Raw genomic sequence first — 14,144 nt, 5'->3', positions numbered from 1 at the left:
ACTTTACTTGCTTTCTTTTGTTTCATTTGCAAAGTTGTGAATTTTACCTTGAACTCTTTCGGTCAAGCAAACTGAGCCGATACTAGCCAAAGGTAATTTAAAACACTGCAGATCACTGATTGGTCAGAGAAAATCACTGATAAGGCGACCCTGGACATCTAGCCATTTTAACATAGCCACTCTACCACCATTAGTGACCTTGATGTTTATATTAAGACTACCAAGATTTGAAAGGATGGCATCCTTTCTTGTGGGCGTTGCTACTGCCATCGGTTAAGAATCCCGCCGACAACAAGCACCCAGGAAGTGATCCAGAAACGGAGATACCCATGGATGTATAAGGAGAACTACAGCATCGGAGGCGGGGCTCCGTTCCTTCCTTTGAGAGTTGCTCAGTGTCGCATGAAACCAGAAATGGAGCAACTGTAGATTCAAAAAGTAACCTGATCTTCCGAGGCCTTTGGCCAACAGAGCATGTTGTTTTCCTTAAGCCCAGTCAAATGAATGGAGAGAGAAAATGACTCTAGATTCGGCTTTTAGCGCATTTAACTTTTAGACCCTAATGATTTATATAAGGCTATAAAAGTGTTTGTACTGGGTAGTTTATCTAGCTCTTTAACCGCTGATTTACAGACCACTCTTTCCAAATGTAAGTCAATAGGAAAAAGTCTTAATGGGCCAAACTGATATCACGGACTGACACCGAAGTTGTAGTATTACTGTCCATTCCAAAAATCTGCTTCAACAGCTGGCACACTTCCTGGGAGCTTGAGCCCGCCCCCAAACCGGTTCTCTTTAAACATCAATGGCCTACTACTACCTGCAGGGAAAATCGAAAAAGACCTGGGTTGCGGTCGAATAGTCCGTTTTGCTTAGGAACCTTCCTAACGGAGTGAAATGACCCGGAAGTACCTCAGTGGCAGCCATGATAAGTGCCGTTCGAATTCTCTGACCTAAATCCTTTTGAATTCTCCTATCCACTATCCCTTAACCCCGTGACGTTTCACAAAGAGGTCAAGGAATAGACGATAGGGATAGACGATAGGAGCTGATTTTTGGACTATTCGACCGCAACCCTGGTACCAGAAGTGAGTACAGCCAAACCATGAGGTGGAAATGAGGCATTACCTTACTTGGTGCTCCTTCTTTAATCAGTAAAAGTTATAGTGGACCTATCATGCTATATTTAAATGATATATTGTAGGGCCATACCTATATAAGGTATATTTATACGTTTCTGTTTTCAAAATACCAAACAGATCATGCATTTTAGCCATGCCTCATTTCGCTCTATTTGCTGTTCTCCAGCCCTGTTTTTGCAGGAGAGGGGAGCGCGCTCTGATCAAGTCAGAAGAGGGGGAGAAAAATAGATCTCCGTCCTCCGTGTTTTATTAAATAGAGTCGTTATTCATTTGTTTTAAAGCTCAATAAATAACAAAGAAGACCTTTGACCGGCACTTTTCTAATTTTGTCCGGAAGATTTAAACTTTAACGGGCATCTTGACCGGCGAAAGAAAACCTAACTGAAACTCTGCCGCACGGTCCCCTCGTTCCTTGGAAGAGGCGGAGAGGTGGGTGTTTGTCATCTGCTGGTGGACTAACCGGAGAGAATTACAGTGCTTGCCTCGACGGGGAGGGATTGCATTGAATTAAAGCAGCAGGAGCAAACGCTTGCCTCGGGGAGGGAGAAAAAAAGCCACAGCGGAGAATAAACAGAAGGGTAACCATGGTAACCATGGTAACCATGCGCGGGAAGTCTTCTTCGCTGCTTTTGTGGCAGACTACAGCACCACTTACAGGCCTGGCATATGTACTACAGCGTCTCCAGCGCTTTCGAGCGGCAATGGCCGGCCGTGGCCCAACCCCACATTCCCCTGATAGGTGGAGAGTTGGCCCAATAGCCGTAGCGCCACCGTCCTGACGTCAGGACAGTGTTCAAATCTGGATCAGTTTTTGTCAGATCCGTTGAAACCCCTTTTTTAGAGATTTGGGTATGGAGGAAAATAGAGAGGGTTGTGTTTTCTGACACTTGGTGAGTTCCCTGACACACCGGGGACACATATTCATGTATAAAAGACGTACAAAAGTGCATTTTGCATGATAGGTCCCCTTTAAATAATGGTTCAAGTGATCATAAAATGTATTTGAAGAAGGAAAATATTTTGAAGATAAAAAAATAACTTGATTGGAAGTTGTTTTACATTTATATTTCAGTTACCTCTTCGATTTATTTTTAGTAATGAAACCTAAACATTTTAAACACTAACATAGTATGACGATGAGTACATTGCACACTATTGAATCTACAGCTAAAATGTGTAGTTTATGAAAAGGAACTTTTGTACATATTTGTTGAAACTGTCACACTGACTGTACTGTACCTAAGTTAAAAGGTAAAACCTTTAATAAAGTTACCAGCCGTAGCCGTTAAACACGATTGAAGCTTATCAGCACAATGTCTGTATCGCTGTAGACTGTAATGTTTTTGAAGACTTCTCTTAATCAAGAAAGTGCAAGAAAACTGTCTTTTTGTTTTAAACGTAACACTGTAATGTAAATATACATGTCTTTTTATCTGTCCTTTTAAAAAAATAAAATATATCACCATATGAATCATGAATTATCCACTGTTTATAAACATAACAGAAAGTTCAGTAGTATTTGTTTAAATAAAAGTTTATCGTGTACTGTGGTTATACAAATAAGTGGACATATGAATCTATATTTAAAGCTTTAAAATGTCTGTAGACAGAGCACTCAATGTCAATAAATGTTTACGAACAGTTGATCAATAACAAACATGTTATATTAAACTATGAACATGTTTTGAATTATAAAAAACATTTGAAAAATCTGAGCAATTAGATAAGAAAAAATTGTTATACAAAAATGGGTAATCTCTAGTAAAAAATGAAATGGGTAAGGAAAAGATAATTTTTGTTCTTGCCGTGAAACGTATAAAACTTAGACAGACCGACAAACACTATTTCTAGAACTCGGCTTCGGCCATTTTGGAGCCGTTATTGTCACTCTGAGTGTAGTCCTCCCTTTGGCGTGCTACTTTCCTGCAGTGGATGAATACGTAGAGAGGATGTATGAACACCAGCAAACTGAGGAGGCTGAGAGCAGCGTCCACCTGTAACACAACATCCATTAGTCAAAGGTCAGTCACAATATTTCACTACACTTGATACTGTATGTCACTGCTGACTATGTGGCCACCGACGAAGATTTGATATTCCATCGGCACTTCTTCTGCAAAGTTACTTCTTGAGCACCTACCAAGAAGGGGTCTCCGTGCAGAGCTCCTTTGACCAGGGCGAAGCAGGGGTACTGCAGCAGGGAGATGATAGCAGAAAGGGCCATCAGCAGGCCGTACAGCTTCCCGAAGTGACACGCTGGAAAACTGACACAAAGAAACATGCTATTTTAGCACATATGCTAAACCAAAACATGTGCAGCTCTTAGTCTGTGGGAAGGACTGTAGTCAGTGGCTCAAACTGTAGTGAAGCTTATCAGGATTTCATTTAATAGAGTGGTGCAGATGTTAGCATCAAAAAGCAATGATATTCCCCCATTGGATTTCGGTATATTGCACAACATAAGCTTTGTGGCCCACATACGTTAATCATACTTTTAAGATTATTTCAGCAGGATAATCTCAACACCATTTTGCAATTGGCTGAAATTAAAAAACAACGTTAGGCTATAAACAAACTACATTATAGTCGCATGGCTGCGCATCACGTCCGGCAGTGGCTCAGTCAGGAGGGGCTTGGACTGTGAGCCGTAGGGTCGTCGGTTAAAGTCCCCGACCAGACCTAAATATGGAGTGTGGACTGCTACTTGGAGAGGTCCCAGTTCACCTCCTGGGCCCTGCCGTGGTGCCCTTGAGCAAGGCACCGGAGCCATTAAGCTGGCTTCGTAAGTGAATGAGCAACCTTAGCTCAGCTTGGAGGCAATTTTCCGTTGTTGTTATTTCAGTGAAAAGTGGAAGGTAATGACTAAACGACTTTGACGATAGCAAGTTGGTATCTGAAGAACCACATGGCCTTAACCAAATTGGTCTTTCTGGATGATTGTGTGGTGAGGTGTTTCTTGTATTTTGTCCATCTTCTCTGTATGTGTGTAATTCAGAGTTGGGAAGTAACTAAGTACATTTACTAAAGTACTGGTTAAATACAATTTTGAGATACTTGTACTTTACAGTACTTGAGTATTTCCATGTAATGCTACTTTGTACTTCTACTCAACTTCAATTCAGAGGTAAATCATGTACATTTACTCCACTACATTTATTTTGTAGCTTTAGTTACTTTGCAGATTTTGATTAATAATGTGAAATATTATCAACACTTAAATCTGACTTTCGCCTGGAATAAAACTTGCAAGCTATCCTACAAAGTAATTCAAACTAGCTGCACCTTTACCAGCTTTTATAACAATTTAATGCATCAATAATTATAATCGAAACAAATCATATATATTATTCTGAAATGGACCAATATGCATAGTTAGTACTTTTACTTTTGGTACTTTAAGTATATTTTGATGCTTATACTTTTTTAATTTTACTTGAGTAACATTTTGATTGCAGTACTTTTACTTTTAACAGAGTATTACTACACTCTGGTACTTCTACTTTAACTTAAGTACAAGAACTAAGTCCAACTTCTGGTGTAATTGCTACTCACGCTATGCTAATGAACGCTGCATTTCCGCCGTAGAGGAAGGAGCGATTGATGACTTGCAGAACAAAGGTGATGTACTGCAGGGGGAGGAGAGGAAAGGAGGCGCACAGAGAGAAGAGCAGGCACTGCACGGAGGTCAGGAGCAGAGACAGGGAGGAGGAGCGCAGGTCGGCCTCCAGCGCTGTTTCTCCTACAACAAGAAATGAATGAAGTTGTTCTGTTGCACAAAACACACAAACACACACACAGTTATAAGAGCAGATAGGGATGTACCTGGAGCCAGAGGCTTTCCCTTGTGTCTGTCCATGAGGAGTCCGTTCCAGGGAGCACACAGCACTCCAAACAGCTGGGTGATGGCAAACGCATTGGTGTACTGACTCACTGAGGAAACAGGGAGAAAGAAGAAGAAAACAAGTTGGGTTTGGCTCATAATAAGACAAAGGTAAATAAGAGGAAGAAGAGAAAGCTTTAAAGGTCTCCTATTATACTATTTTTAGGCATATATTATCAGTCTCAGTTATATACAAATACAAAAAAACATGTCTATGAAGTGTATTGCTCAAAATACCAAACAGATCACCCATTGTAGCCATGCCTAATACCCCTCTATTTCAGCCCTGTTAGAGAAGTGCTGATTCTGGGTCCGTACATTAAAAAAGAAAATAGGGGGGGGGGGGGGGGCTTTTGCAGGAGAATTCAATGCCATATCATGCTCTCTCCAGTACAGGTTAGCTCTGAGTGTTAGCGATGCTTATATCGCGTCCTATCGGACGCAAATCTGGATCAGCTCTGTTGTACCCCCGTTTTTAGAGATGTAGGTACGGAGGAAAAGAGAGAGGGTTTTGTTTTCTGACACTTTGTGAGTTCCCCGACACACCGGGGACACACATTTATGTATAAAATACATCAAAAAGTGCATTTTGCATGATAGGAGACCTTTAAATCAAGTAACGTTTTTTAAATGAGTTACCCAGGTCAGGGTCATTCTCGGCCAGCCGGTTGAGCATGGGGTTGAGCGTGCCGATGAAGAGGTAGTGCCTCAGCTGCATTATGGATAACCACAACAAGTGCCACAGGAAGAACCAGGACAGAACACAGCTCCGGAAACTCGCCACTAAACACGTAAAAGTTGTAAAAAAGGAATCGACAAAACAATGAAAACCGCTTTAAAGTTGAAACTGTATTGCTCCTCCACCTTCTAAAGGACACTGACAGTATCAATATCATGTCAAATATAACTCTTTCTATTGAACTTGTTTCCCATAATGTATCTTACTCTTTTGCGATTGTATTAGGCACTGCTATGAGTATACTATCAATTTTTATACACTTGGGTTTTTTTCTTTAACTTCTTTTAGTTATCCATGGCACAATAATTTTCATTGAGATTAATGACATTTTATCTTAGATTAAATGCATGAACTCATTTCCACTTGAAATGTTTAAATAAAATAAAGTTTTGTTACGGCCCCGATTAAAGGAATAGTTTAGCTCTAAATTCAAAATCATAAATCATCTCATTCACTCCGTGCCAGTTGAAAGTACAGAAAATGTTTGTTATAGATGCAATGATTGGTTGAATAATCAATAACTAAATCTACAGAAAATGTATCAGCAACTATTTTGATAACTGATTCGGTGATTCAGACATTTTTAAGCAAAGTGGTCAAATATTCCCTGGTATTACAGACGCTTGTCAAATGAGAGGATTTGCAGCTATTCTTTATCAAATCTGCAGATACAATTAGGAAAGCCCTGTGATCCAAACAATTGTGGATTCCATTTGAAAATAGATAATATTTGGCAAAAAGATTATAAAATAAAACAGTAATAGGGAGATGTATTGATGATAAAAACGTTGGTTGGGTAATTTGTCATATGTTCTCTATTTAAACCTAGATCAATCATTATTTTTGTGAAGGCCATTTTTTTTAAAGAAAAAAAGTTTGAAATGTTTAAAATGTAATGATCTGTGTGAAGCTTTATTGAACAGCTACAGCCACTCCTGAAAATGTGGCAAAAATAAGGCTGAGTACCATTTTCTGAGTCTTGGGCCTGGGCTTGGTCCTCAGGTTCAGCTGGAGACTCCTGTGATGCTATCACGCCACCGTCTTTCATCCTCTCAAACTGCTCCACATTGTAGGTGTTGTCCTTCCTGCAATTCAATCTATATAGAGAAAAAAGGGAATGTTTATTCCATGTCCTATCCATGAAACAGTATAGCTGCTTCAAAGACAAGCTGATGTTCGTACCCGTAGGTGAAGTGTTGCGGCAGAGGGTAGGGGATGTGGGTTTTGGGCATCAGCAGGAAGGTCCTCAGCAGGTGGATGACGCTGCAGGAGGACAAGACAAGGAGGGAGGAGCGCAGAGAGATTCCCTGCTCATGCAGAACCTGGAAAGCAGAGGACATTTTGCAGGGGATTGAACAAATCGAGACAGATTCCATTGAAAGATACCAAATGGAAACTATCTATCTGAAATGTGAATGATACGGCATTGAAAACATTTAAAAGGCAGGGTATTATCCCAATAAAATAGTTGAGGATAAAGATTGACATTTTAGAGATAAAAATGTTAAGAGACATTTTTCTTTTTAAAAACTGCATCACTTGCAAGGTAGATTAAGCTCACCCCACCTCAAGCACTGCCATTTGCTGTGAAGTAATCAATGTACTTGTTCTTTTTTGCTAATTTATAACTTTGATCACAGAGAAGTTCATGTTTCTTCTTGTAAATGTACTACCTTAATATAAAAACTTCAGTGGTTTATTTCCTTTCATGACCCCCATATTAAGGGCAATATTTGTATTGAATTTGTTTGACCTATAATGGCCCTTATACGGAAATAATAATATAGGGGCTTCCCTTGTACCTTGATGATCAGAAACACAGCAGAAGAAGAGTCAAAGGCTCCGTTGTAGAGGGTGATGATGGTGGAGCGATGAGAAGAGAACAGGTTTCCCACCTAACGGACACAAAGATAATTCAGCAATACAAAATGCATAGTAATGGTTACTGGAGAGTTTAAAGGCCTGTTTCTACATGATCTCAGAACTCACCTGCATGTTGGTTAGAAGGAGTAGAATTCCTCCCACAGCGATACACGACAAGGCAGGATAAAGCAGCTCTGAATATGCTACATGACAGAGGAAACAAACTTCACTAAAAAGTTAAGAAATTATACCATTTGTACAGGTGTATCTTCACAACTGGCAGTGTGTAATTCCATATTCTATCTTTTCCTAAATTAAAATGTATTTTTAAATGTTTTGTCCAGATCGATGCTACTGAAACCAGGTATAATAGCCAGGTCCGCCCCTGGCCAAGTTGTGGCTCCACGCAAAGTTATGTGATGAGGCCCTCTGTGTCGCGAGCGTCGATGGGGGGGGGGGGGGTAGTGGAGCCCGCGCCGGAGCCTCGCAGCGGTGTAACTGTGGTGCGCTTACAGTAATGGAGCTTACACACGGCGGCGTGCGTTGAAGCTTCAACGCTTCTGCCCATTCACTTTGAATGGGGTGACGTCACGCTTCGCCGAACTGCATTGTGATTCATGTGATTGGTTGTTGGTCGAGCGTCAGACACACCGCTGGCAAGCTTCAACGCACACCGCCGTGTGTAAGCTCCGTAACGGTACGTCCACACGGTTCCGTCGCGTTGAAGCTTGCCGGTGGGCGTGTCTGGCGCACGACCAACAACCAATCACATTAATCTCCCGCCCCGGACACACGAGCACACGGTTTGATTGGCTAGCACTTGTACTGGCATATGATTTGATTGGCTGGCGCTTCCGTCGGCGCTTGAAAAGTTGAACTTTTCTCAACTTTCAGCGCGAGCAACGGAGGCAAAGCGACGCGACGGAACCACAATGCAGTTCGGCAAAGCTTGCCATCACCCCATTCAAAGTGAATGGGAAGCGTCTCCGTTGAAGCACGCGACGGAACCTTGTGGACGTTACGTAACCGCGTATAAGCGCATAAAGGTACGCCGCATTTGCGCTTCAGATGAGGCACCCTCCGCAAGGTGAGGCCCCACGCAGTCTGCGTGATCTGCGTGTAGGGAGGGGCGGGCCTGATAATAGCTATCAAGCTAACTAGCTATTAGACAAGCTAACTTCAGTGCTAACAGACACAGGCGATACAGGGGTATGGGGTTGGGGTTCTCATACCTTTTTACACCAAAACCTAACACTAAAACATGTTTTTTCCTCAGTTGTTTCTCATTTCCAAGTGGTTTCCAGAAGATTTTTTTTTTTTAATATTGAAGTTAAAAGCATCAATCTGTTGCACTTTGAGAGCAACATGAAGAGATCTATGGATACATCTCTCAACATCAATATGAAACAGAACTGTAAACAGATTTACTATTTCTTTATGGATATTTTACAAATCACTCCCCTTTTAAACTGTATTCTTGTTTATTAATAACAACTTTTTTTACTGTCATATAGTATTCTATACCTGTTTTTCATCTATTCTCTTATTTTTTTATAACTATAATGATCACATCAAGGTGTGCCTTTACCTCACTGAGCTGAGGTTATCAGAGCCTCTCAGTCTTTCAGGAGAAAGCTCTCCCCCCCGCGGCCGCTTACACAGTAAATTCCAATGTTATAAAAAAGCACACAGAAGCTGTATACGTTTTTTGGGAGTTTGATTTATTTTAAATTAACACAAATACAAAATTAAAACCTATAATTGCACACTAAAACCATTATTTAAAAAAAATATCTATTTCACATAAACCTCTGGTTTTTACTGGGGCTGGGGCAGTTCAACTTGATTTTTGGGGGGCGCCATAGTTTATGGGCGCTGTACGCAATATAGGCGTAGTTCTGTTAGTATAAGATAATAAGATGTACTTTGTTGATCCAAAATCGGGAAATTGTGTTGTTATGAAATTTAAAAAAATATTTTTAATTTCCAACTTTTATTTTATTTTTTATTTTTTATTTTCCGCGCCCCCCGATGGGTTGACGCCCTTAGCATTCGCCTATACTGCCTATGCCAAGGGCCGGCCCTGTGTGTGTGTGTGTGTGTGTGTGTGTGTGTGTGTGTGTGTGTGTGTGTGTGTGTGTGTGTGTGTGTGTGTGTGTGTGTGTGTGTGTGTGTGTGTGTGTGTGTGTGTGTGTGTGTGTGTGTGTGTGTGTGTGTGTGTGTGCACTTGCCTGCACTGGAGAAGGCCACAAGAATGGTCCCAGTCGTGTATAAAGATCTAGGAAGACAAATATGAAAAATGAAAAGTACAAAAAATTATTGTAAATATTTTAACAGCACTATGAACTCACATTTGTTTAATTTTGATGTATTATATTTTGGCATTTATTCTTACTGGCATTAGGTCATATAACTATGACGTATTCTATGAGTTTGAGATCTGGTTGAAATTAATTAATTAAATAAATAAGGTGGTAGGGTTAAAATATGTTTCAAAACAAATACATTATATCTACGTGTTTTTCATCGGTGGACTCTTTTACCTGATTTAACCTTCAACACATATGAGTGCATATTTTAAGATATGCATTTATTTGCACAGGAAGCGATAAATAAATGACTTAAATTGTCAATGTATGAACACTGTAGAAATCCACATTCCTTACCATTTAAGGAAAACAGTAACTTTAAGAAAGAGAGATTTCCATATTAACACAAATATATGCTGCCACAAAAAACAGGGGGATACAGGCAGAGCATATATTTTTTCAACCATCGTATACTTTTAGATGTTGCAGTCAAATAGGGTTTGGGGTCAAATGAGGTGACTCTAATCTCTCTGCCCAGACACTCTTTGCTTTTATCTCTGCAAGCCTTACTGGCCCTTTTTCATATTAACTGTAAACTGTAGAAATAACTGGAATACAAACTGTATTACCAATTTAAGCATGTATACCACATGGATGTCATGCATTATTGCAGGTAAACATGCAAGTAAACAGTGGACTGCAGAAGAGGCAGTACGCATTAGCTGAAATGCAATCTGGGAACCTATTTGCTATCATGTGCCGATTTTGCTTTCTATTAGCATGATTCTCTATTTATCTGCAGTCATATGCAGATATATGTTTATATATGTTACAGAGATTAGCCATAGACCTTGTCCCAAAGCTCTGTTCTCGCGCAAATCGGACTGTAAACCATGACTAGCGTACAGAAAAGGATGTCTTTGCTCTGATATCCATTAGCTGCATAAACATGCAAATTATTGGCCATATTGAGATTTTGACACTGCGAAAACTGATGCTGAAGTCATTTTTTTAAATGGAACCTTGAGATTTTTCTATTTCTTTTATGGTCGGAAATAGGAAAATAAGAGGAACTCACATTGCCAGCAGCCTGGTTACCATGGTGCCAAATCGATCGAAGAGGTAGCCATTGATTAGAGTCATGAAGTTGTTGAGGAACGAGGCGACGGTGAAGACCAGAGAGAACTGCTCATCCTGCATAGTGCAGTCTGTGAGGTTGAGAAAGCTTGGGATAAGATTCATTTTTGAGAACATTTGTGGTTGACACCAAAATGTGTCGGAAAGAGAAGAAATTATACTGGTTTAGATTTCTCAGGGTTCAGAAACAATACTCCAATGCGACGATAATGTTACTCTGATGTTGTAGCCATAGTCGAGTCACAAAGTAATCCGCCCTATAGCACATGCTTTATTGTCTATTTTACTTTATGTGACCATGACTTACAAATTGAACAACATGCTGTATTAGAGAAGATTTGAAACTAGTGATTTAGAACGAAAACTGGTCTGAAAAATGTTTACTGAGCCATTTGATTGAGTCATTTTCTCATAGACTTCAATTCATTCTAGGCCATCAGGGATGTATTCAGTTTTGAGACACTTGGCATTGGCTTTACTTTTCAGACCTGGAGGCTATGCCTACTTCTTTTATACAGTCCATGATCAAACCTGAACGAGAGTAGCTCACCGGTAGTGGTCTTGGTGCCGTTGGTACCTGGGACGCTGACACACAGATGACTGAAGTAGCCATCTTCCTTCAGCACAAACACCAGAGAGGCGAAACCAAACACTACACCGGCAAAGCCCAGACACTCCAGCATCCCCGAGGCCAGAGTCAGTCTGTAGCGCAGCCTGGTACCAACCTCCAACCCCTGCATGCTCTCCAGGTCTATCTCCAGGTCACCAAAAAGTTTATTTCCAGTATAGGTTTGGTCCTAAAAGATGACTTGTGGAGTTTCCCTCATTAAGTACAGCCTGGGTGAAGGTCTCTGGATTAAAGTTTCTAAAGAAAGAAATCAGAAAAAGGTGTTTTTCATATCTCTGTTACAAAATATGGTCTCCAGAAATAAAATCCTCCTGTTTGGTAAATGAAATACATTTAACACCTACTGTATGTCATCACAATTGTACAGCAATTTCATGTTGTTTATTTAATATTCCAAAACTGGCACGTTACTCATTTGATTCATCCAACATTATTAATTTTGGAATTTTGTTATTTAAAAAACACTTTGTATATCTACATCTCCCATCACTGTGTTTTGTTTTCTATTTCATGTCCAACTCACAGTGCAACATGAGGACAGTGTGGCAGTTATCGGCAGGCTGTGCTGACTGTAATCCAGATTAGTTCACTTAATCTATGTGTATTGACACACATGGCACCACGCAGACAGAAACACACTTGATAATAGATCCTTATACCAATACAGGATTTATTAACAATCATTTAATACATTTAGTGGACATCTGATATCATCAATATGCAAAGCGTATAGGCTATTAATCATAATAGATTACTAGCAATACATTCTGTATTTTTTCTATGTAGAGACATTGAATTAATTTACCTCAGTACCGGGACAAAGCATGCATAATTCCGCTCACACCTGCTATTATTTACATTTTAAATCATGTTTACCTTGTTAGTTCCACGTGATCCATAAATGACAGTCCTCGTGCGCCTCTTCTCCGCAGTATCTGTCTGTTAGTCTGTCACTTAGTCAGAGATAAAGTAGTAATCTCAAACCTAAGACCCATATGTTCCCAGGTCGGGAAACACATGAGTCTTGGGTTTAAATATATCCGCATAATACTAATGAGGTGTTATTGTTGAATTATAGGATAATCGTACGGATTTAATAGCCCACTATTTAGCCTACGTGATGACAACACATGTCCCGGAAATCCTGGAGATAAAATATATTAAAGAACTAACAAACTGACACCAGTAGCGTGGCGTGGGGAAAAATTTAGGGGAAGCCCATTTTTTTGGGTTGGGGGGGGGGGGGGGTCAATAACGTAACCAGATGAGTGATTACAGCGCCCGGTATCATTTTACACACATTTGTATCCATGGGCGTAGGAAGCATCTTGAATGTGGGGGGGGACATTTTTAACGGGGGGTGAAAAAATATATAGATTTCCTGTATTCTGGTGCATTTTAACAGGTGGTTTGATACTTTTATGTGGCTATACTAGCATGAGGAAAATGATGGGTACATTTTGTAATTTCATCCAGTAGTAAAGAAAGGAAACATATTTGATTATTAATTCAGAGTCGTCTTTGAATTAATAAAAAGCAGTTTAAATGCCCATTTTTTGTACATTTATATACAACAATAAATATTTGTGAGTGCATTGAGAGATATTGTTGTGGAGAGTCATTTATATATAAATCGCAAAATACATTTGTGAATCCTTCTGTGAGCATTTATTAATATTGAGACTGATCTGACTCCATACAGATGTTAAGTTCACCTAGGAATGGTATCATTGACTTAAATGTTCAAATAAATGTTGCTCTTCTGTCTATATTGGTCATATGATGCCCCTTGACTGAAATGTTTCCTGTTCAATATCCCCACTGATTTCCTTAAAATCCTGGGATGAGAGTCCACATCACAATTTACTCTCAACTGTCATTTCCCTTTCATCACTCACCTCAGCAATGGACCTCTCTCCACTGTCCCTGTATTCTGCCTCTGACTCACTCTCAAGTGCCTAGATGTCAAGAGAGGTGGTGAAGTGATAATTATTTATTGAGCAGTATACTCTTTCACATTGAATCATAACAAGTCATACTGAATGTAAATACAACTGACTCTAAAGTAAGTCCCAGTCTGTGACATTGGACATTTTGAAGACTCAAAGTCCCAAGCAGTAGGTAGAATATTAGCTAGTCTATGTAATGTGCACAGAAAATAAATAGTTAACTGAATACTGGGATGGAAATAGCCTATAAGCACTCAGTAAAACATAAACACACACACAAAGCTTCTGAATGATAAGAAGTATAATTAAAACATAATGCACATTACCATTTTGAGAGAGAGTACCTAAGTTAAAGAACTCAGAAAAGAATCTCTTATCGAACTGAGGCTCCAGTAAAACACACTGACTGCGTCTCTACATGGACATCAGTAAGCCGTTTATGAGTATTATCCTGGTTATGATCATATTGGGGATATGGTGTTTACATGAGCACAGAG

The 14,144-nt window shown here is 39.9% G+C and overlaps 1 protein-coding gene across 1 annotated transcript; it reads right to left on the bottom strand.

Annotated features, from left to right (window-relative positions):
- Positions 1-2,613: 2,613 nt before the first annotated feature.
- LOC117481991 (solute carrier family 43 member 3-like) lies at positions 2,614-12,888 on the bottom strand. The gene is made up of 13 exons (XM_034129939.1): positions 12,575-12,888; positions 11,621-11,935; positions 11,012-11,141; positions 9,856-9,902; positions 7,751-7,827; positions 7,564-7,656; positions 6,944-7,083; positions 6,728-6,858; positions 5,662-5,805; positions 4,965-5,072; positions 4,695-4,881; positions 3,283-3,406; positions 2,614-3,136 (listed from the first exon to the last, which is right to left on the bottom strand). Exons 2-13 carry the CDS (start codon positions 11,808-11,810, stop codon positions 2,990-2,992), a joined length of 1,518 nt encoding a protein of 505 aa, XP_033985830.1. The 5' UTR covers positions 11,811-11,935; positions 12,575-12,888; the 3' UTR covers positions 2,614-2,989.
- Positions 12,889-14,144: the final 1,256 nt, after the last annotated feature.

This window comes from Trematomus bernacchii, unplaced genomic scaffold, assembly GCF_902827165.1.
Source record: "Trematomus bernacchii unplaced genomic scaffold, fTreBer1.1, whole genome shotgun sequence".
In the NCBI taxonomy this organism is placed as follows: domain Eukaryota; kingdom Metazoa; phylum Chordata; class Actinopteri; order Perciformes; family Nototheniidae; genus Trematomus; species Trematomus bernacchii.
This window is presented reverse-complemented; position numbering and strand designations above follow the sequence as displayed.